The sequence below is a fragment of the Rhodotorula paludigena genome (genome assembly GCF_050403205.1).
Source record: "Rhodotorula paludigena JCM10292 DNA, Rt_paludigena_JCM10292v1_ctg23, whole genome shotgun sequence".
In the NCBI taxonomy this organism is placed as follows: domain Eukaryota; kingdom Fungi; phylum Basidiomycota; class Microbotryomycetes; order Sporidiobolales; family Sporidiobolaceae; genus Rhodotorula; species Rhodotorula paludigena.
The window spans coordinates 37,682-58,411 of record NW_027481435.1 but is presented as its reverse complement, the minus strand read 5'-3'; the positions used below and the strand labels follow the sequence as shown (position 1 = coordinate 58,411).

At 65.9% G+C, this 20,730-nt stretch overlaps 9 protein-coding genes across 9 annotated transcripts; 4 read left to right on the top strand and 5 right to left on the bottom strand.

Annotated features, from left to right (window-relative positions):
- Positions 1-115: 115 nt before the first annotated feature.
- SFP1 (zinc-coordinating transcription factor SFP1) lies at positions 116-2,297 on the bottom strand (the record flags this gene model as incomplete). Its single annotated transcript, XM_076649299.1, has 3 exons — positions 116-344; positions 407-1,951; positions 2,248-2,297. The coding sequence occupies 3 exons, from the start codon at positions 2,295-2,297 to the stop codon at positions 116-118; spliced, it is 1,824 nt and encodes a 607-aa protein (XP_076505098.1).
- Positions 2,298-4,212: 1,915 nt separating this feature from the next.
- On the bottom strand, positions 4,213-6,305 carry JCM10292_001480 (aldehyde dehydrogenase family protein; the record flags this gene model as incomplete). Its single annotated transcript, XM_076649298.1, has 9 exons — positions 4,213-4,476; positions 4,566-4,720; positions 4,821-4,920; positions 5,016-5,122; positions 5,189-5,224; positions 5,310-5,502; positions 5,584-5,726; positions 5,785-5,791; positions 5,853-6,305. The coding sequence occupies 9 exons, from the start codon at positions 6,303-6,305 to the stop codon at positions 4,213-4,215; spliced, it is 1,458 nt and encodes a 485-aa protein (XP_076505097.1).
- A 175-nt stretch (positions 6,306-6,480) lies between these two features.
- RIB7 (2,5-diamino-6-(ribosylamino)-4(3H)-pyrimidinone 5'-phosphate reductase) lies at positions 6,481-7,600 on the top strand (the record flags this gene model as incomplete). The annotated part of the gene is made up of 5 exons (XM_076649297.1): positions 6,481-6,716; positions 6,806-6,876; positions 6,940-7,140; positions 7,203-7,405; positions 7,466-7,600. The coding sequence occupies 5 exons, from the start codon at positions 6,481-6,483 to the stop codon at positions 7,598-7,600; spliced, it is 846 nt and encodes a 281-aa protein (XP_076505096.1).
- A 353-nt stretch (positions 7,601-7,953) lies between these two features.
- On the bottom strand, positions 7,954-8,726 carry JCM10292_001478 (uncharacterized protein; the record flags this gene model as incomplete). Its single annotated transcript, XM_076649296.1, has 3 exons — positions 7,954-8,234; positions 8,334-8,577; positions 8,637-8,726. 3 exons carry the CDS (start codon positions 8,724-8,726, stop codon positions 7,954-7,956), a joined length of 615 nt encoding a protein of 204 aa, XP_076505095.1.
- Positions 8,727-9,055: 329 nt separating this feature from the next.
- JCM10292_001477 (uncharacterized protein) lies at positions 9,056-10,289 on the bottom strand (the record flags this gene model as incomplete). Its single annotated transcript, XM_076649295.1, has 3 exons — positions 9,056-9,784; positions 9,848-10,077; positions 10,145-10,289. 3 exons carry the CDS (start codon positions 10,287-10,289, stop codon positions 9,056-9,058), a joined length of 1,104 nt encoding a protein of 367 aa, XP_076505094.1.
- A 384-nt stretch (positions 10,290-10,673) lies between these two features.
- On the top strand, positions 10,674-12,731 carry JCM10292_001476 (uncharacterized protein; the record flags this gene model as incomplete). Its single annotated transcript, XM_076649294.1, has 6 exons — positions 10,674-10,747; positions 10,807-11,261; positions 11,315-11,419; positions 11,474-11,597; positions 11,656-12,200; positions 12,280-12,731. The coding sequence occupies 6 exons, from the start codon at positions 10,674-10,676 to the stop codon at positions 12,729-12,731; spliced, it is 1,755 nt and encodes a 584-aa protein (XP_076505093.1).
- Positions 12,732-13,900: 1,169 nt separating this feature from the next.
- On the top strand, positions 13,901-15,075 carry SUI1 (translation initiation factor eIF1; the record flags this gene model as incomplete). Its single annotated transcript, XM_076649293.1, has 5 exons — positions 13,901-13,952; positions 14,479-14,580; positions 14,672-14,833; positions 14,921-14,999; positions 15,060-15,075. The coding sequence occupies 5 exons, from the start codon at positions 13,901-13,903 to the stop codon at positions 15,073-15,075; spliced, it is 411 nt and encodes a 136-aa protein (XP_076505092.1).
- A 492-nt stretch (positions 15,076-15,567) lies between these two features.
- Positions 15,568-16,813, top strand: SFH5 (Sfh5p; the record flags this gene model as incomplete). Its single annotated transcript, XM_076649292.1, has 5 exons — positions 15,568-15,954; positions 16,036-16,094; positions 16,187-16,349; positions 16,449-16,547; positions 16,607-16,813. The coding sequence occupies 5 exons, from the start codon at positions 15,568-15,570 to the stop codon at positions 16,811-16,813; spliced, it is 915 nt and encodes a 304-aa protein (XP_076505091.1).
- Positions 16,814-16,977: 164 nt separating this feature from the next.
- On the bottom strand, positions 16,978-20,459 carry JCM10292_001473 (uncharacterized protein; the record flags this gene model as incomplete). The annotated part of the gene is made up of 4 exons (XM_076649291.1): positions 16,978-19,790; positions 19,851-20,109; positions 20,230-20,320; positions 20,392-20,459. The coding sequence occupies 4 exons, from the start codon at positions 20,457-20,459 to the stop codon at positions 16,978-16,980; spliced, it is 3,231 nt and encodes a 1,076-aa protein (XP_076505090.1).
- Positions 20,460-20,730: the final 271 nt, after the last annotated feature.

Sequence of the window (20,730 nt, the reverse complement as noted above, 5' to 3'; positions counted from 1 at the left end):
AGAAGGAGGAGGGCGGGGACAACAACAACAAGAAGAGACGGAGTGGGATCGAGGGTGCCGGGGCAGCGCAGGAGGCGCGACGGTCGAGCGGCGAGAGGGTACGGGGCGAGGGGCCTCAGTGCATCCCGCCGATGCCACGACTCGGCGCCGGGCTGCTCGCCCTCGAGCTCGACGGGCTCGGGATGTACGACTGTGCGAGCTGGTGGTGGTGGCCCCCGCTGTGCCCGGCGCGCTTGTGCCCGGGCGGGAACTGCGGCGGAGGGTGGCAGTTCTGCGACAGCATCTGCAGGCCGAGCGCGCCGTGTGCGCCACTGTGCTGGTAGTGATACCGCAGGCCGTTCATGCTGAAGGAGAGAGGCGCGTGAACCTCTGCGGAGACGGGCAGACAAAGTCGAGCCGAACTCACTTCTTGTATCGCTTGCCGCAACTCGCGACGTGGCACACGTACGGCTTGCCCTCGTTCCGCGGGTCGAGTCCGTCCTTGACGGCGTTCGCACCGCAGTGGCCGTGCAGCCGGTGGTACTTCAATCCGTTCTGCTGCTTGTAGCTCTTGTCGCACCCGGGCACCGTGCACTTGAACGGCTTCTCGCTCGGCGGGGTGTACGGCCGCCCCGACGGCGAAATCTGCACGCCCTGTCCGAGCGGGTGCAGCGCCGTCGGGAGCGCCGCGAGCGAGTTGGGCCCGAGTGCGGCAATCGCCGCGGCGGTCTGGATCGGGTCCTTGAGCGTCGTGTTGGCAAGTGCCGCGATCGTGTTCGGGTCGTGCGGGTTGATGATGGGATGGGCGGGGAGGGAGGCAACCGCGGCGGCGGCCGCAGCGGCAGAGGTAGACGACTTCTTCGGCTTGCCAGGCGACAGCCGGTGATGCGATGCCGTCGGCGACGGCGATTGATGCAGCGGCGGGAGCTGCCCCGCGTACAGTCGATGCGGGCCCGCCATCGGGTCCTCGTCGTTTTCGTCGTCACTCAGGTCGGGCTCTTCCTCCGACACCTCCTCGACCGCCTCGATGTCGTCGTCGTCGAGGAGGATCTGCGGCGCCATCGCCTCCTGCGGCAGTGCCGGCTGCTGCTGCGGCGCTCCTGCGGGCGGCGACGCGCGCGGCGCCTGGCCGGGAAAGAGCAGGCTCGGCGCGAGGCCGCCGGACCCGCCCGCCGTATTCGGCGGCAGGAACGCGAGCTGGTCGACCGGATTGGGCGGCTCGTCAAGACCAGGTGTGCCTCCCTGGCTTGACGACGCACGCGAGTGACCTCCGCCGAAGTCGATCACCGAGGGCGGGATGGAGGCCGGCTGCGACTGCTGGTGCTGCGAGTTGATCGACGGGCTGCGCTTCTTTGCGCTGTTCTGCAGTTGCGGCAGCGGATTTTCGAACGACGACATCGTCGGCGGTTGACCCGTATGCGGGAGCTGCGCCGAGGACGAGCCGGCGGAAGAGGGCGACGACTCGGGTGCGTCGTCGCCGAGCTCCATGTCGAGCTCCATGCCGTTGTCGAGGTGGAGCGCCTGCGTTGCGGGCGACTCGGGCGTCTCGAATGACGACAGACCCGACTTCTTCAGCTCGAAGCCTCGCCCACCCTGGCCGATCAGGCGCGGACTCGGCGGGCCCGAGATGGTGCCCTCGCTCTCTGCGCCCTCGACGTCGAGCCCGTCCATCCCGCCGTCAGTCGACTCGTCATCAAACGCGACGTGGCACTCCTCAAAGTGCTCGAGGAGGCCGTGGAGATCTTGCAGGTCGAGGCCGCAGCACGTGAAGTTCTTGAAGAACTGGGCTTCGATTTTGGGTCGCTCCTCGAACGAGCGGCCGAGGGACATGGCCATGGATGAAAAGCCGGGCGACGAAGAGAGATCCTTGAGCGACGTCGACATTGCGGCGAGGGAGAAGGGCGAATTCAGGCCAAACGACTTGCTGAGCGAGGTCGAAAGGCCCGGGTGGAGAAGCGGAGAGTGCATGGGGCTGTTGCGCATAGGAATGCAGGGTACGAGTCAGTGTCTGCAACGTTCTTGGGGGCTGGGGCGAGCTGCAGTCGAGTCGGAGCGCGTGCCGAGGTGGAGCGAGATGGGCGGCACCGCCACCGCTGTCGCGTCGCTCGGCTGCAGCATGCTGGGCGGGTGCAGTCGCTGCTGTGCACGAGAGTGACCGCAAACCCTGCCACGCAGCCGCCGCGGGCGGAGGACGCGCGCACGCGATCCGGTTCGCAGCGTTCAGGGGGACGGGTGGAGGGCCCACGAGCGAGAGGAAGCGAGACTGACTCTGGGGAGAAGTGCGACTCCCGCCGGGCGATCTGGACGGGAGCAGGCATGGCTGCAGGGTGCTGCGCGGGCGGTGCACGGCGAGCCCGAGGTGGCGGCGGGGGTGAGTGAATGCGACGGGCTGGCTCCGGGCGGGAGATCCGCGACGTGCAGCTGCGCGGGGCAGAGGGGCGCGCAGAAAGTGGTTGACGGCTACGGCGACGCAGGAGAGCACACGGCTAAACCCGGGCGAGCAGCGAGGACGATGCAGGCAGAGTCGCGAGATGGGCGGGAAGCGAGTAGTCGAGCGAGGCACAAGTCAGTCGCGGTCTGTCTCCTGTCCGTCCGGGCGGAACGCGGCCAGTGCACGGAGAACTGCAGGTCTGTGCACGCACCGGTAGACTGCGTCTGGTCGAAGAAGACGTGCGACTCGGGCAAGGTGAGGTCAACCACTTACCGCGCTTCCGTGGCCCTCGCGCGCTGCCCTGGGGCGTGTCCGCTTCCGAACCCGCGCTTGTTCGCGATACCGGTAGCGCAACCTCCAAGGGCCCTCTTTCGCTCTCGCACGCTTCCTCTCGCTCTCTCGCCTGGCCCCACCTCGCTCGCACTGCATCGCCTTCCCCCTCCTGCTTCCGCTCGCGCATCATCCGCAAGCCGAGATCGTCCTGGGTCGGCCGTCGCTTCTCGGTCACCCAGCAGCAGGGGCGCTGATCAGCGAATCCACGGATTCGCTCTGCAGCCTGCGCGCCCTTGCACGCTAAGAACTCGCTCTGAGACCCTCGCGTCCGCTCGATCACTTCACTTTCGTCGAATCGCGCGAGGCCCCCTTCCTCCCCGCCTCGCGTGGTGGTCCAGCGTGTGGAAGCGGAACCGTGAGCCCCTGCGTTCGCTTGCTCGCCTTGGTCTGGCGCTTGCCGAATTCATCAGGGGCACGGAACACTGTGGGCCGTCTCGCCCTCGTGCACGATACTGACGCTGCGCGTCGCATTGGACGCTGGCCCGCTCGTCCGACGGAAGTCCGACGAGCTGGCAGGTGCGGTAGCTACTCCTTGGCCCTGACTGACGTGACGGGCGCGACGAGCGAGAGCGCACGGGAGCGGTCCTCAGTGGATCTGGCGTGCTCATGCTCTATTCGAAGACAGGGTGGCTCGATACTGTAAGCACCTGCTCTAAGGACACACAGGCGCAGGGCGCTGTCGTCGTCTTGCTCGTAAACTGCCAGTGCGAAGAGACGAAGAGGCGTTCCGCGCGGACCATCTTCTGACAGTGCTGCTCCTTGCGCGCCTCGTTCGCGACGTCCACAATGCGCGACAAGAGTTTGAGCAGAGTTTGCAGGCCCCTGAGTCGACAACAGTGCACATGCAAAGCGCCGTTGTGTGCCGAAGCCGTCCTCACCTTAACCTTCGCAACTCGTCCTCCATCCTTTCGCACCCATGCACGAGTCTGTTCCGCGACGAGTGCCGCATCGCGCTGCTGTATCGAACAGCTACTGCAGCGATGAGCGCGACTATCCCCTGCAATCAAGCTAAACGTCAAGCGCGAACCCTTTCCTCCCACCCTCACCCGTTCCGCTTCGACCATCCTGCCCTTGCCCAAAACTTCCTGCGTCATCGTTCATTGAGCGGCAAGGCACCGTGCACAGGGCGGCTGGAAGAAAGAAATGGGACTTCGGATAAGGCGATAGAACAAGACGTCAGATGCTGCGGATTGCGACCCCGAAGGGAGGGCACGTTTCTGCGTTCGGCTTGTCTCGCGCTCGATTGTCTACCGACGGCGAGCCCCTCATCAGATGCAGCTACTGCTATACCTAGCGTCCCTGCCAAAGAGCGGCGCCGGCCGCGGTGCCTGGGATAAAGGACCGGCGCGGAAGGAAACGATCGGCGGCGTTTCGCGGTAGGTACTCGACAGCTCGCCCGAGATGGCGGTCGACTCGCGATTGATGCGCACATCGCTCTAGACATTGCAGGTCCCGAGACCAGGCATCGCTCAGAGGTTGCGCAAGTGCAGGCTCTTGGCCTTGGTGACGGCGTCGTACCCGTACCGCGACAGGCTGACGCCCCTCCCCGAGTTCTTGAACCCGGTCCACGCGAGCGCCGGGTCGAGGTAGTCGCTCCGGTTGAGGAACACGGTCCCGGCGTCGATGTCGTCGACGAGCGCGTCGTATGCTGCCCGGTCGCGCGTCCAGATCGAGCAGGTCAGGCCAAATTCCGAGTCGTTGATGAGCGATAGGGCTTCGGCGTCATCCTTGACCTGTGCGGTGCAACAAAGCCTGTAAGGATCCGCTTTTTCGTGGCTCGGAGGAGGCCAGGGCGCAGGAACGCGAGGCCACAGCAACGCACCTTCATAATTCCCATCACCGGCCCGAACGTCTCCTCGCTCATGACCTTCATCCCGTGATTGACATCGACGAGCACCTGCGGTGCGACGTACGTCGTGCCCTCCTTTGCTTCAGGGAAGTGCGACTCGGGGATGAGCGCTTTCGCGCCCTTCTCGACTGAAGACAGAAGGGCAGGAATGGGTTAGCTGAACAACGCAGGCACGGACAGAGCACTGTAGCAGCACGAAGGCCGATTTGCGCTTGAAAATAGACGCACCGGCTTCAGCGATGTGCGAGCGGATCGTCGCGGCGGAGCGGAGCGAGATGACGGGACCGAGCGTCGTCTCGTCCTTCTGCGGGTCGCCGAGCTTGTACTCCTGTGCCAAATAGACGAGAGAAAGCGCCACGCGTCAGCACACGAGTGTGCGAACGGATCGGAGCAATGCGACGCGCGCGCGCGCGGGAGACGCACCTTGACCACCTTGACGGCCTCGTCGACAAAGCGGTCGTAGACGCTCTCGTGCACGTAGACGCGCTCAACGGCGCAGCACGACTGGCCCGAGTTGAACATGGCACCGTCTGCACAAGACAGAGGGACAGAGTCAGCGAGCGTGGCGAGGTGCGATTAGTGTGGGAGGAGCGCACCGACGATGTTCTCGGCCGCGTAGGCAGGGTCGCAGTCTGTGCGCAACGAATGACGACACCCACGAGACAGCGTCAGCAAGGCACGCAGCCAGAGGGACAGACGGCAGGACTGCACACGCACCCGCCCGAACATACGCCGCGTCCTTCCCGCCCAGCTCGAGCCCGACAAACTTGAACCCGTTGCCGCTCTCGGCGGCGAGCGCGGCCGTCTTCTCGACGCGCTTGCCGTTGGCGACCGAGCCTGTAAACGAGATGAAGGGGACGAGCGGGTGCGCGACGAGCGTGTCCATCTGCGCGGGCGTGAGGTGGAGCGTCTGCGTGGCGTGCGAAAACCATCGTGAGACAAGCTCCCCCTTTCTCTCCCAGAAAGCCGGTCGACGGGAGATCGCGCGCACCTGGAGCAACCCGGCGGGGAGCCCGGCGCTTTCAAAGCTCTCCTGGATGCGCTCGGCGACGAGCGGAGTCTGCGGCGAGGGCTTGAGGAGGACGGCGTTGCCCGCGACGAGGGCGGGGATGAGGGCATTGACGGTGATCATGTCTGGAGTGCAGCAGGGTCAGTGCGGGAGCGGTAAGAAATGCGCAAAACCGCGATGCACAAGGGAACTGCGAGCGGAAGCAGGTCAATGAACGAGCGCAACTCGCAGACGGATGAACGGCGACGCACGTTCCACGCTCCAACGAGCAAGCACACGCCGAGGGGCGCCCTGCGGATCAAGCGGGTGAAGCCCTCTGGCCTGCCGTCGTCGACGTTCTGGTCGGCGAGTGCCGAGTGCGCCTGGGCGAGGAGCCAGCTCGCGCGGTCCTTGAAAGTGGCGAACTCTGCGGCGGTGTAGCGCTTTGGCCTGCCCATCTGGGCCGAGAGCTCTGGGCCGAGTTCGAGTGCGCGCGAGGCGAGGTGGTCGACGGCGAGCGAGACGACGCGGATGCGCTCGTCGAGGGGCACCTTGCGCCAGTCGCGGTGGGCGGCGTGTGCGCGCTGCACGGCCTGGTCAAGCTGGTCGCTGGACGGGTACTCGCGCGTGACGACGACGTCTCCGGTCGCGGGGCTGATGGTCGAGAGGGTGCGGTTCGGGTCGACGACCTGAGTTTGGATGGCGGGGTTGTACGCGGCACTCATGGTGGGCACTTGCAGGCTTATCAGGAGAGCGAACGAGCGAGCAGGCGCCGAGTCTGGCGACGCGGCAAAGGGTCGGACGCAAAGTGGCGCCTCGGGTCGGCTCGAGCGGACTCGCGCTGTCGCTCGCCTGCACGCACCCTGGGACGCAGGGCAATGGCTCAGAGACAACACTGAGATGCACCCCGACTGCTTCGCCGCTTCAGCCGACCCGGCAGACCCCGCCGTCGCCTTTCTCCGCTCGACCTTCCCGCCTCATCTCGCAACCCTCGACAACCCCGACCACAGCGCAGAGACACCTGCCAGGCCCTTTGTCACCCTCACGTATGCCCAGTCGCTCGATGGAAAGATCGCAGGCGCAGGCGGTGCCCAGATCAGGCTCAGCGGAGACGAAAGCATGACCCTCACCCACCGGTCCGTCCCTTCCTGCCCCTTGCGTGCCCTGTACCCAGCCTAGCTCACCTGCATTGCACTCTTGTACATTCTGTATCTCCCCTGCACAGTCTCCGACAGCTCCACGACTCGATCCTCGTCGGCGTCGGCACCGTTCTCAACGACGACCCCCAACTGACAGGTGCGCTCCGCCAGCGCCCGTACCCGCTCTCATCCCGCTCATGCATTCCAACATTGAATACAGTGCGGCTGCCCGAGCTGCGCCCGCTCGAAGAGCAGCCCGCGCCATTCATCCTCGACTCGAACCTGCGCACTCCGCCGACCGCCAAGCTCATCCTCAACGCTCAGAAGGGCATCAGCCGCCCCGTTACGATCCTGACGAGCCTGGAGCATGCGGCAAAAACGGTGCCGGAGGGCGCTGCGATCACAGCAGTGCGGAGAGACGGTGCGGTTCTGTCCCCGCTCCACATGGGGACCACTCCCGCTCACCTCACTCTGCACCCGTAGCCACCGGCCATCTCGACCTTCAATCACTCTTCTCCCCTACCTCAGACGCGTCCATCCGCCCCTCGTTCGGCCGCTCGCTCATGGTCGAGGGCGGCGCGTCCGTCATCACGTCGTTTCTTGCGAGCGGCCTCGTCGACCTCGTCCTCGTCACCGTCGCGCCCGTCCTCGTCGGCGCAGAGGGGGTCAGCGTCACTCAGCTCGGTGTGCGTGCTTTCGTCCCCCCGCGCTCGATTCCTCGTTCGATGCTGACGAATTCGGAGCAGGTCAAGATGCCCCGGCTCGAGCATGTCAAGACGCAGGTCTTTGGCAAGGACACCGTCTTTGTCTGCCGCCCCGTGTACGACAACCACCCTGCATCCGCTTCGGCGTCCTCCTCGAATGCTTGCTCGCTTAACTAGGTGCGGCGTCTCTTCCTCTTGCTCGGCTATGGCACGAGAGGCTGACGAGCATCCGATTGCAGATTCTTATCCGCATCCTCTTCAGGGCATTGCCTATATCTGCATCGTCACATCAGTGTCTATCTCTGCATTACATCCGTTGGACTACTCGACCCGTGCAACGGCCGAGTGCTGAGAAGGCCACCGGGGCGCTCAAACTCCCTGCTCGTCAACGGCACCAAGTAACGCAGACTTGGCTCGAACGCTCATTTGCACAGGTGGAAAACAAAGGCTGGCTGCGATATATACGATGGCGATACTCTCTCCTCCTCCTTGCGCCCCGCTCCGCCTCACCCCCTCTCGCCCATTCTAGCTCAAGCAAAGACGGCCATCAACCCCGCCGCGATGCCTGCAGCCGTCGTACCACCCACCGCGCCCTTGTGACCGCCCACCACGCCATTCCCACCGTCGCCGCCCTCGGTCGCACCCTCGTTCGGTACCGCCGTCGCCGCCGCACCGCCCTCCTCGCCCGCAGCGGAGTTGCTCGACGGCGGGGTGGTCGAGACCGCAGAGGAAGACGAGGTGGGCAGCGAGGTCGAGTTGAGCGACTTGGTCGCGAGCGGGTGCTCCTCGCTCGTGGCCATGCTCATCGACGCTGCGGGCGAGGCGAACACCGCCGGGGAGTCAGCACGGTTGCGTGATTACTGAAAGCGCGGTCGTGGCAGGGAGAAGGAGCGCGAAAACCTCGACGCACCTTCAGCGCACTGGCTCGCGTCGCCCTCGCACGCGCACACCCACTCGACCGCCGTCCCATTCGCGTCGACGCGGTCCCACGCCGTCCCGTTGCACGGGAGCGTGTAGTAGTCGTTCAGGCGGATGCACTGCGCGTCGTCGGCGAGCGGCGCCTCGGGGAGGTCGGCGGGGCAGGGCGAGGGAGAGGCGCAGCCGCGCTGCACGGTCGCGTTCGAGTTGTTGGCCGTCCAGGCGTAGAACTCGTACTGTGCGTTGCGGGACGAGTCAGCACGGACGGAGCGGCTTCGGAGGGGAGGCGACGCACGAAGCAGACGTCGCTCTGGGCGCGGATGCGCGGAAGCGCCGTCAGGGAGACGGCGATGGCAGCGAGCGGGAGCAGCGTCGAGGCGAGCATCGCGACAAGGTTGCAGAGTGTGCGAAAGGAAGCAAGAAGAGCAGCACGGCGCTGACAGCGTTCAAGGGAGGACCTCTCCGGACCACGAGCGCTGCACGTTGAACCCCACGAGGCTGCGGAAAATCCGACGCTCGTCGGACGTACGAACGGGATGCGTCACTCTGCGTCGAAAGCGACGTGGCTAGCACGTACAAGGAGCTTCGCAAACCTTGGCTCGGCGCCTTCACGTGCTTCGAAAGGACGCTTGCGGGTCGGCCGGCCCGAGATCCGAAGAATGGGGACTCCTTTTGCACCGCCTCGACGAGCTTCAAGTCTACGGCGAGGACCTTTCACGGCGACAGCTCGTCGACCAGCTCGAGGACAGCGCGGGCGAACGCCTCGGGCTCGTGCACAAACGCAAAGTGGTTGGTCCCCTCGACGGCGCGCACCGCCGTCTTGCTTCCGCTCTTCTCGGCGCCCCCCTCATCCCGTCGCGCCGCGGCGCCCGAGACGCCCCACCACTCTTCGACGACCCTCGCCGCGTCGAGGCAGTACCCGTTCGTGCGCGTGCCGTAGATGAACCCGACGGGCACGGCGACGCCGCCCGGCGGGGCGAGCGCGGCCCGCGCGAGGCGCTGCACCTCGTCGGCGCCCGCGGCGAGGCGCCAGCTGAACCCGTGCGCGACGCAGTGCGGCTCCCACGCGCGCGAGAGGAGCTCGGGAGAGAGCGACGCGAGGCCCGAGGGGGGCAGGCCGGCGGCGGGAGGGTCGCTCGGCGAGAGAGGGTCGCAGTACTGCCCGATCCAGCCCGCAAAGGCGTCGGCAAATTCGTCCGGAGTGGACGTGTTTGGCGCAGACACAGACACCATCGCGTTTGTGTAGTCCGCCGTGGGAGGACGACCGAACGCCGAGCCGGGCGCCTCGAAGAGGAGGATTGAACGGAGGTGCGTCTTGAGGAGGGACGCGTGAGGGAGACCGGACGGAGGAAGGTGGGCGAGGAACGAGGTCGGCGACGGCGCAGCCGAGAGGTGCAGGAGCGAGAGGAGCGAGATGAGCGGGACTGTGCCCTTACTCCAACCCTGCAGCGAGACCAAAGATCAGCATCAGCCTCCTCGCCTGTGTCGGAACGAGTCGAGGCGCACCATGAGCACGATGCCGCCTTCTTGCGACTGCTCATCAAGAGCAGGCAGGTTGAGGTTGTTGATGGCCCATTGAACAAAGTTCAGGAGGTCGCACAGGTACTGCGCGGTCGCATTTACACCGCCGACCTCCGTCGCTTTAAATGCGGGCGACGACTGCGCATACGAGCGCTGGTTGTAGGCGAGGAAGCGGACCGATGTGGGGAGAGAGGGGAGGAGCGGAGTCCAAACAGCTACGAAAAGTCGGATGCGGCTGGTCAGCTAGCACGAGCTGTGCAGATGGAGCACGCGGGCACGCACCGCTGTTGAAGCCGACGCCGTGAATCCCGATGAGGGTGGTGTAGCTGCTCGGGAGCTCGCTGGCGGGCCGACTGTGCCACGAGTCGATGTAGGCGAGGTCGCAGCCACTCGCTACAGGTGCAACATGGAAGTCTGGAATGCTCATAGCTATAGCGGATGAACAGCGAGAGCGAGAGAAGCGAGAGAACGTCTGTCAGCCGGAAGGAGCGGTCCGGAGGGGAGGCGCGGGGTGCACTCAGCGCAAGCCCGAAAACGAGCAGCGTGGCGTCTAAAGACTGCGCTGTAGATACGCCTAGAGCAGTCCCACACTCGCCCACGGTCTGCAGGACGCGGACGAAACGAGCGAGCCGATGAAGATGGACCGCGTCTCCACTCACGAGCATCTGCAGCAGGGAGCTGGAGAGCGCGTGGGCGGCCTGAGTGGAAGTAGCGCTACGACTGGCGCGGAGCACTCGGATCGCAGGTGCTGTGACGAGGCGACAGTCGCCGCCTGACCTGTGTCGTCTCTCCTCTCGCTCCGTCCACCGCGATGGACCCGAACGAACCGACGCACTTCAACGTCCTGATTGCTGGTACAGGTCTGCAGGAGAGCGTCCTCGCCGCGTGCGTCCGCTCCACGCCATTCTGCGATGCGAGAGCTGACCTAGCACCGCCTCACTCAGCGCTCTCTCCAAAGCGGGCTACTCGGTTCTCCAGCTCGACGACGCGCCCTACTACGGCACAGAACACGCCTCTCTCTCGCTCACCGAGCTCGTCGACTGGGCATCCCGCACATCTGGAGTCGATGCTTCCGCCGCTTCACTTCCTCCCGACCTCGCTCGCATCTCGAACCGCTTCGCCCTCTCCCTCTACCCGGTTCTCCTTCGCGCAAAAGGTCCCGGGCTCGACCTCCTCGTCCGAAGCAAGGTCGCGAGCTATCTCCAGTTTGGCCTGCTTGCAGGCGTCGGGCTGTGGCAGCGCGAGGGCGACACTGGCAAGGTCGTCCGCGTGCCCGCGAGCAAGGCCGACGTCTTCAACGACGCGACATTGAGCCTCGTTGAGAAGCGCCGCTTGACCAAGCTCTTGCTCTTTGCCGCGGGGCAGGACCCGCTCGAGGAGGACAAGGTGCTCGTCGCAGGTGCGCCCATACTCGTTCGATGTGGCAACCAGATGCTCACGACTGCTACACAGATCCAAACATCACGTTCGTCGACTACCTCAAGAAAGGCTTCTCGCTGAGCGGGACTGCTGCCGACTCGCTTGCTTACGCTCTCGCGCTGTGCTCGTCTCCGAATGGTGCGTTCGGGCGCGTTCCCTCTGCCTCGCCCGTACTCACACGAACACTTGCAGACCCTGTGATTCCCGCACTCCAGCGACTGCGCACCATGATCCACGCCATCGGGCGGTACGGGCCGTCGCCTTACCTGGTCGGGCATTACGGCGGCGCGGGCGACCTCGTTGGCGGCTTCTCGCGGCAAGTTGATTGTCACATCTAGCGCATGTGATCCGCTTCTGACCGTTCTGTCTCACAGAATCTGCGCGGTATGGGGCGGCGGGCAGATCCTCGGTCGCCCGCTTCTCCCCCTCGACTTGGCGCCGGAAGTCGGACAACCTGTTCCTACGTCTCAGGCGCCTTTCATGACGCACGAGAACCCTCCACCTCCTCCCGCTGCACCTCCCGTCTCCTCCTCGGACAATCCCGACGGCGCTTCGACCCGTCCGCTCGGCATCCCCGTCGTCCTCGAGGAGGGTCAGCCGGCGACCGTCTTCACCGGCGACTGGGTCGTCTCGTCCCCACACCTCTTTTCCAGCCTCTTTCCGTCGCATCCGCTCCCGGCCCACCTCGCTCTCGGCGCGCCGCGCACGGCACACCTAATCGCCGTGCTACGCGAGCCGATCCCGTTCCCGCCACCGCCGCAGCGCGACGATCTTGATGCAGAGGCGGATGACGAGCCCGACTCGAAGCTGTTTGTCTTCCCGCCTGGCGCGGTGGAAAGTGCTGGACAGGGAGTCGAGGTTGGGACGTGCACGGCGTTGCAGGTCGGGAAGGGGACAATGAGCTGCCCCGAAGGTTACCGTGCGTCAATGCGCTCTCGAGCCTTGTCGCGCCGTACTTGCATCCGGCTGATCGATGAGTTGCTGCGAGGTTCGCACAGACATCCTCTATCTGACCGCACCGCTCCTCTCGCCACTTCCCTCCGAAGCAACTGCCTCTGCCTTATCCATCCTCCAGCCGTACCTCGATGCGCTCCTCGCGCTCGCATCATCTGCAGTCGATGCGCCGTCCGCCGCGCCCGTGTATTCGGCGGCGTATTTCTCACCTCCTCCGCGCTCCGGTGCCGCTACTCCCGATCCCGCCTCGGCCGCCTCTCCCCTGCCCGCCAACTTCCTCCTCACTCCTTCACTCACGCCATCCACCCCCAGCTCGACTGCACCTGCGGGCATTCCCGCCGCGCGTACGTCCCTCCTCGTCGAGACGCTCGACCTCGTCCCCGCTGCCGTCGAAGACGTCTTCTGGCGCATCGTCGGCGAGCAGGGGAGGGAGGAAGGGGTCACGTTCTTTGCGAGGGAGGAGGTCGAGGGGGAGGATGAGGACAGGGAGGAGTAGCGACCGGCGGAGATGCAACCTTAGACGACGTGCTCGTCCTGCTTCCGATTGCTGTCGTTTCTGTCTTCTTCTCTCGGGCGCGCAACAGAGTCGTCGTGTATACGTTGATTAGGCAGACGAGACGCTACAACTTCTTGTGAACAAGAAGAGCGAGGCGAGCCAAAGTAGGGAAAGGCAGGAGGAAGGGTATCGCGAGCTGCAAAGGGGTTCGTCACGAGCGCACAGCGAAGGCAGGGTGCGAGAAGAGGGTAACGGGGACTATGTACAGCGGTCGGAGAGCCGGAGAAGGCGTGAAACGGGGGACTGGAACCCCCTCGATTAAACTCTGCCTCCTCGGCGACGCCCGCCGCAGCGACAGCACAAAATGTCCCCAATAGCATTCGCAATGGTGACCAGGATTGATGTAATGGCCTTCCGGGGACGTCCAGGGTCAGCCGGGGGGTCAAACGGGCGAGAAATGGCGTCAGGGAGAGGGCACGCACCGAAACGATGGCGTTGAGCGCCGAGCCGATGGCGCTAATGACGGCCATGATACCGCGGCCGATGGCTGTACAGTAGGAGAGCTTATGTCAGCCTGGACAGCGCCCGGAAAGCACGAGTTCAGGCGGGACGGACCGCTGAAGATGTTGGCGATCTGTCGGCGGCACGACGCAGCGTCAGCTCCTCCGACGTTCTCTTTCGAAAAGCATGTCAAAGACGCACCGCCGAGCACACGACACCCATGTTTGCGGTTCTCTGAGTGGTTTGAAGAGCTGGTGGACGAGGTTGAGAAGGTCACGCGGAAGCGGTGAGAGGGTGCGATTGTTCTGCAGCCTGTTCCTCGCGACGGCAGTCAGCGTTGCCGCTCACTGGCACAACAGAGGAATGCCGCACTCACCGGAATCAGTGGAAGCGATAAGGCGAGTGGCGGAAGGGGACGTCAGGCGGGGGATTGTCAGTCTGGGCCACGCTGGCTTCTCTCGTCAGAGCAGCAAAACGCACTGCTCAAGAGCTTCTGTCGACGAGTGACGAGCAAGAGCAAGAAAGGCGCAGAGCTGGTGCCGAGGGATTTCTTCGACCAAGCGCTCGCTCGAGAAGGTCGGATGACGCGCACGGAGCGACTGCGGACTGGAGCACACGCCGCTTCGCCTGCGCTTGTGCGTGCGCGGATCGTCACTCTACTGCCTCCGATGACTCCAACTTCGACAACCTTCGGCCTGCTTGCGCTACGCCGGTGCTCGCGTGCGGGCGCCGGGCCACAGCGACGAGGAGGAGGTCGGAGTCTCTCGCAATGCAAGTTGAGCGCGAATCATCTAGACTGCTTGAGATGAGAACACTAATTGAGCTGTATATCGTCTAGGTAGCCCTTTCGAGCGGGCGCAGAGAAGAGTCAGAGTGAGCGCGCGAAAGACAGGGGGCACGAGAGCGGCGGACTCGCTCGAAGCTTGTGGCGCGGGCGACTCGCTCGCTCGACTCGGCACTCCGGCGCACGCTTGCACTCCTTCCAAGCCCAGACAGCAAGCAGTCTACCGCGTGCGCTTCTCCTCCCGCTCGTCCCGCGCTTGCCCGTGCTCCCGCCGTCGAGTTCGTGCCGCGCTGACCCCCAGCACCCTCGCTGCGGTCCACCGCCTCGTCCACACCCGCAGGCCAGCTTATAGTTCGTCCAACCCTCCTGAGAGCGCATTTGCCACGACACAAGCTGACCAGCGCGACCCCTGCGGCTCCTCCTACCTCGCTCTCGCCCGTGCTTCCCCTGCCCCTCCCGCAGTGTCCACGCTCCTCAACAAGCCTTTTGACGCCTTTGCCGACGAAGGTGTTGACGAAGACATTGTCGAGGATGTCGCTGCCGATGGGGGCAAGGTGAAGGGCTGTGCGTCGCTCTCCGTCTGTCCCGCTCTTCCTCCCCGTCAAGGACTGACTCTTTACCTCCGACTCGCCCTGCTTCGCCTGGTACTCCGCAGCCGACCACATTCACATCCGCATCCAGCAGCGCAACGGTCGCAAGACCATCACCACCCTCCAGGGCCTCCCCAAGGAGTACGACCCCAAGAAGCTCCTCAAGGCATTCAAGAAGGAGTTTGCCTGCAACGGCTCGATTGTCGACGACGCCACCATGGGCCAGGGTGAGTCAACCGCGCTCTTGCGCATCGGGGAGTGACGCTGGTGCCGCGAGCCAGAATGCATACTGACCCGCCCATTTGCACTCGCAGTCATCCAGCTCCAGGGTGACCAGCGCACCAAGATCGCCGAGATTCTCTCTGCCGAGGGTATCGAGAAGCAGACCATCAAGTACGTCTCTCTGACCCTTGGCCTTGTTTGGCGCTTCCCGCTCACAATCTTACTCCACAGGGTCCACGGATTCTAAGCCGCTCTTCTCACTCGGTCTTTTCGTGCACTCCCTCATTCGTCCGATCTCCTCACTTGCCGCCTCGGTTCTCGTCACCAACACCATCCGTCTCCCGACTCTCTCGCGTCCGCCTCCTTCGTCACTTCTGCGCCTCTCTCGCACCGATCAGTGTTGTCCTGGGATCAGTCTCATTTCTTGCATACACTTCTCCTCTCGCACACCTGTGCAGTCGTCGGTGCGGACGGGCCGCGGCAGGAACGTAAGGCGGGAGGGACGCAGACGGTCGGGTGGGCGGCGTGTTGTCCGGTGTTCGCAGCGCAGTACCCCCACTTTTTCTCCCTCCATCTCGTTCGCATTGTAAACGCGCCATCGTCTTTGCAGCTCTCGCTTGCGGCGCGAGAGTCGACTCGAGGTTGATCAGCGAGTGTATGCGATCTTGTCAGACGCGCTGATCGGCGCTTCCGCTTTTCGCTTCCTCCATCTCGCTCGCTCCGCACGAAGTACGCAAGGATGGCCTGGCCGACGCTTGCCGACGACCACCCGCTGCTGCAGCTCGCCGCGCGCTTGCCCGCTCTGATCCTCGCCGCTCAGGGTCACTCGACCGTCTGGGGCATCTCGCTCGCGCCCTCGCCCGCCGCGAGCACCGCCCCGGGAGGGTCGGCGCTCGGGCAGCCTCCGTTTGCGACGCTGCTCGTGCTGCAAAAGTTCTTGCGGGCGCATAAGGGAGACGTGGACCAGGCTGCGGTTGCGCTGGGCAAGACGCTCGACTGGCGGAGGGAGTTTGGGCTCGACCGCAAGGACCCAGAGCGCGAGAAAGCGGTGCGGGATCTCAAGTTTGACGGGCTCGGGTACGTGACAAGGCTCGGGACTGAGAACGAGGGCGAGATTGTTTGCACGGTACGTTCGACAGCGCTGGCTCGGTCTCTCTGCGCGTGCTTTGGCGCCCAGGGCTGACTTGAGTTTGCTGAAAACGTCCAGTGGAACATCTATGGCGCGGCCAACAGCAACCTGAAGGGCGTCTTCGGCGATCTCGACGCGTGCGTTCCGCGTTTCCTCTCGTCTTCGTGCTCCTAAGGCTCCCAGCCGTTCGTTCGGAATGTCCCACTCAACCTGGAAGACAATGTCGCAGCTTCCTCAAGTGGCGCGTCGACCTGATGGAGCGCTCCATTGCCGCCATCCTCGCGCCAGTCCTGCAGGCAAACACGCCGGAACAAGAGGCCGCCCGTGCCCCAATATCAGACTTTGGCAAAGGCGCCGACCCGTACCAGGGTTACCAGGTCCATGACTACCTGGTGCGCCTACTTGTTTCGAACAAGCTGGTTTCGCTCAGCAGGGAATTATCGTTCCGCGTCACCTCCTTTCACGTCCTGACATTCGAGTCCACCATACAGAACGTGAGCATGCTCCGCATGGACCCAGATGTCAAGGCAGCGTCGAAGAAGACGATCGAGCTCATGAGTGCGCACTATCCGGAATGGCTCTGCCGCAAAGTTCGTCCTCCTCAAGCTCTCTCCGCTCGCACAACCCACTCATTCTCGGACCCGTGCAGTTCTTCGTCTCGGTCCCGCTCGTCATGTCCTGGGTCTTCCAGGCGATGCGCCTCATCGTTTCCGCCGAGACGACGCGCAAGTTTACCGTCGTTTCGTACAAGTCGAATCTCGCGGGCGAGTTTGGCCCAAGTGTCAAGCGGGAAGACGTGCCAAGGGAATACGGCGGGACAAGCGACAAGTCGCTCAACCAGCTCTCCCTTCAGTAGAAGATGTTCATTTATCGGCTCAGAGCCAGCAGTAAATCGCTTCTCGTCCGTGCTAATCTCGCAATCGCACAATGCGCTCTCACGTCAGGGCGCACGCGCCAACGCAAGCGAAACAAGGGATATCTTAGCAGTGCATGATTAGAGAAACTACGAGGTGTCCCAACCTAGTCGAGCGCGCGAGCCTTGCCCTTCTCCTCCCTCGTCGGCGGCGTCCGCCCCGCCATGGCATCCTCCATGTCCTTGGTCCCGCGCCCGAGCATCTTCCTCGCCTGGCGGTACGCCCTCCGCCCCTCGGCGTCCGAGTCGCTCGAGTCGTCGTCCATCGCCGCGCGGATACTCGCCCTCGTCGGCCACGCGACTCCGCCTCCGCCGCCGCTCCGCCCAGATCCGACGCTCGCTGCGACAGATCCAGGCGCAGGCGACGGGTCGCGCTGCACGAGGATCCCGCGCGGCGGCTGCCCCGCGCCGGCCGAGCTCGCGCTGCGGACCGACGGCGACGGCGAGAGCTGCGCAAACGCCGGCTGGTGCGACCCGCCGTCGTCGGCGAGGCGCACCGACTTGCGCTTTGTCAGCGTCGGGACCTCGAGCGAGTCGCTCGCGGGCGGGCGCGGTAGGACCGCGTTGGACGCGGGGAGATTGGCTTGCGCGGGCGGCGCGGCGGGGAGCGAGGCGTTGAGTGCGCCCGAGGGGGACGGGAGCGAGGACGCCCCGTTACCGGCGGGCGGAGAAGCCAAACCCTGCGTCTGCACTGCGGGACGGGCGTACGCACGCGAGGTGCGCTCGTTGCCCTCTGCACGGTCGACGACGCTCATGAGGCTCTCGTCGCCTTCGTGGACGTCGATGCGGCGTTGCGGTGCGCCCGCCGGACGGCCGACTGACGCGATCGCAGCGTTGACGGCCGCTGTGCGGTCCTGCTGCTGCTGCTGGCTGTGGTGCGGCTGCGTGACCCAGTTGGGCGCGCCGACGCCGTGCAGCGTAGAGAGCCGCTTCGACTTCTTCTCCTTGTCGGCGAGCGCCTTGACGGGCTTTGCGGTGTCGGCGTCGGCGGACGGGGTTGGGACAGAGAGCGGGCGCGACGGGCGGTACGAGTCGCCGTCGGGCTTGGGCAGCTGCGCCGTCAAAGCCGAGGAACTCGCTCGCGCAGTCGGGAGCGATGCCGCGAGGTCATCGGCCGAGGGAGGAGGCGCCTGCGCGGCGGCGACATCGCCGTTCGGCGCCGCCTTGGGCTTCTTCTTCTTGCGGATCGTGCCCGCCGCCGTGCTGACCGTGTTGTTGCGCGACAAGCCCCCGGCAGGGGTCGCCGTGGCGGACGACTGCGCCGTCCCCGTCGCACTCGTCGGGATGCCGAGCGCCTCGGCCGAGAGGATGACCGTCTCGCTCGGCTGCGTCACGCCGTTGGCCTTCTTGGTCACCTTGCGCTTGAGCTCGCCCGTCTCGGCAGGCGCGGCGGGCGTGCCGTTCGCGGCGGCGGCAGCGGCGATTGCTGAAGAGGACGCGCCGCGCGGGGCAAAGGCGGGCGCGGGAGCGGAGAGCGGCGAGGGCGCTGCGGGGAGCGACGAGCCGAACGCGAGGCCGGCAATGCCGTCGCCGCGACCGGGCGCTTTGGGAACCTGCAGCGTCGCCGACGAGGGCACCGAGCCGGTCCACCCAGGCGGAGGAGCGGACGAGGGCCCGATGTCGCTCGCCGCCTTCTTGACCTTGCGCGTCTTCTTCGGCTTGGCGCCCCCGTCCATGCCGGCCACGCCCGCCTCTACGACGCTGAGCGGCCGGACGGTGCTCGTGCTCGTGCCCTTGCGCTGGAGCTTCGGCCGTCCCGACGCTGCCGCAGCGGGCGACGACGGGCGGCCAATGTCGCTCAGCGCGCGCAGCCGCGCCGACGGGTCGTTGACGTGCCGCACCGTCGGCCCGCCCTCGTCGTCGGACGAGTCGTCGCCGCCGCCCCCGCCACGGCGGCGGAGCGGGAGCCTGCCGGCGTTCATGACCGACCGCGAGACGGCGTCGTCTGCCGCGCCGCCCTGCGCGCCCGACTGCGCCGCGAGGCGGCTGCGCGCGCCGGCATAGTCGTACTCGCCCGCCCCCGCGCCGGCATAGCTCCCGGCGCTCGGCTCGCGGTCGCGCCCGCCGCCTCCTCCGCTTCCGCCCTTGTTCTTGTTGCGCGAGAAGAGGCTTGCAATCCCGCCAAAGAAGCTCCCGCGGCGCTTGCGCCCGCCGCCCGAGTAGCCGTCCTGGATCGAGCCCGTGTCGCTCATCGCGCGGCGCGAGAGCCGCGAGGGCCGCGACGCGGCCGACGCGAGCGGCGGCGAGTCGAGCGGGTAGTGCGCGCTGCGCTGCGGCGCCGGGTGCATGCCCGGCCCGCCTTCGTCTCCGTCGTCGTCGCTCGAGTCGTCGACGCGCCGGCTCAGGTCGGGCGCGCGCGGGATGTCGAACGTCGGCATGCCCGGGACGCGCTCGGTGTAGACGGTGCGCGAGATGGGCGGCGGCGCGGTCGGGACGGCGGGCATGACGGGCTGCGGCACGGGCGGCGGTTGCGACTGCTGCTGCTTGAGCGTGCTGCGTGCCGCGGTCGGCGTGCGGGCGCGCGCGGGGGACGGCGAGGCCGAGCGGGCCGAGCGCGCGCGGCTGGGCGAGTCGGGGATGCGCAGGTCGGTCGGGATGGGCGGGGCGTTGGCGTGCTGCGCGTACAGGTCGTGCAGCGACGACGAGCTGCTCGCGCGGCTCATGGCCTGGCTCGCGCTCTGGCTCGGCGCGATCGAGTCGCCCGCGTCCGAGCGGAGCTCGTACTGCTGGTGCAGGGCATGCTGCGCGGCGTCGTCGCCGTCGGGAGAGGGGAGCTCCGAGAGGATCGTGACGGCCTCGGCGGAGCAGTCTTCCATGACACGCGCGAGGTCGCCCATTGCCTTCATGCGCTCCAAGAGGGCGTAGCGGAACGAGCGCCGCTTGGATGCGGCGAGCGCCGCCTCTTCCTCTTGCAAGAAGGCTGGAGTGGGGCGCCTGTCAGCAAGTGCATCGAGACCAGTGGGACGGAAGGGAAGCGCACTCTCGCACGCCTGGAGCTCTCGCTGGGCATCGTCGAGCTTGGCCTGGTGCTCTGCCTCGTGCCCGTCCTTTGGCTTCTTGTTGCCGACCTTGATCAAGCGGTTGACGAGGATCTCGCGGTCGCGCACGACGGTGCGGAGCGCCTGCTCGCGCGCGAGGACGTCCTTGAGCGAGGCGCGGTACGCAGCGAGCGCGTGCAGGTACAGCCGCTGCGAGTCGGTGCAGGTCGCGAGGAGCTGCGAGATGCGGATGGCGGCGTCCTGCGGGCGGGCGGGAAGGGGTTAGGCGGTGCGGACCGGGTGAGGGCCAGCTGCCACAGGGGGAGTATCTCCGGCAGCAGACCCGCTCAGCACAGGGTCGCGAGCAGCAGGTAGACGCACCATCAAGTCTCCCGTGTCGGCGCTGTCGGCGACGCTCCACGCGCTGAGCGCCGATCCGGCACTCGCGGCCGTGAGCGAGTACTGCTTGAAGCTGCACGGGTCATCACGAGTTAGTATCGCAGCTCTGCCCTTGCAGAAGGGCTCGAGGAGGGGAGGACGGACGCCTGGAGGGCATCCTTCTCGGTCTTGAGGAGGTTCGAGAGGAGCCGCGTGTCGTGCAGCGACGGCATGGCTGCGGCTGGTGGTGCTCCTGCTCGGGCTGCACAGGCTTCGGGCGGCGTGCGAGGGACGAGAGAGGTTGCCGGGCGGCTTAGCCTGCGATCGACGCAAACGGCGAGAGAGCGAGCGAGCGGCCGACGACGGCGCGGGACAAGCGAGGGACAGGCACTGCGCGGGCTGTACGAGGTGCACGGACTACCACTTGACCGACTTTAGCAGACTGAGCAAGCAGCGGCGGAGAGAACCGCTCCCTCTGCTCGATGCGACTCGGTGACGCGCGCG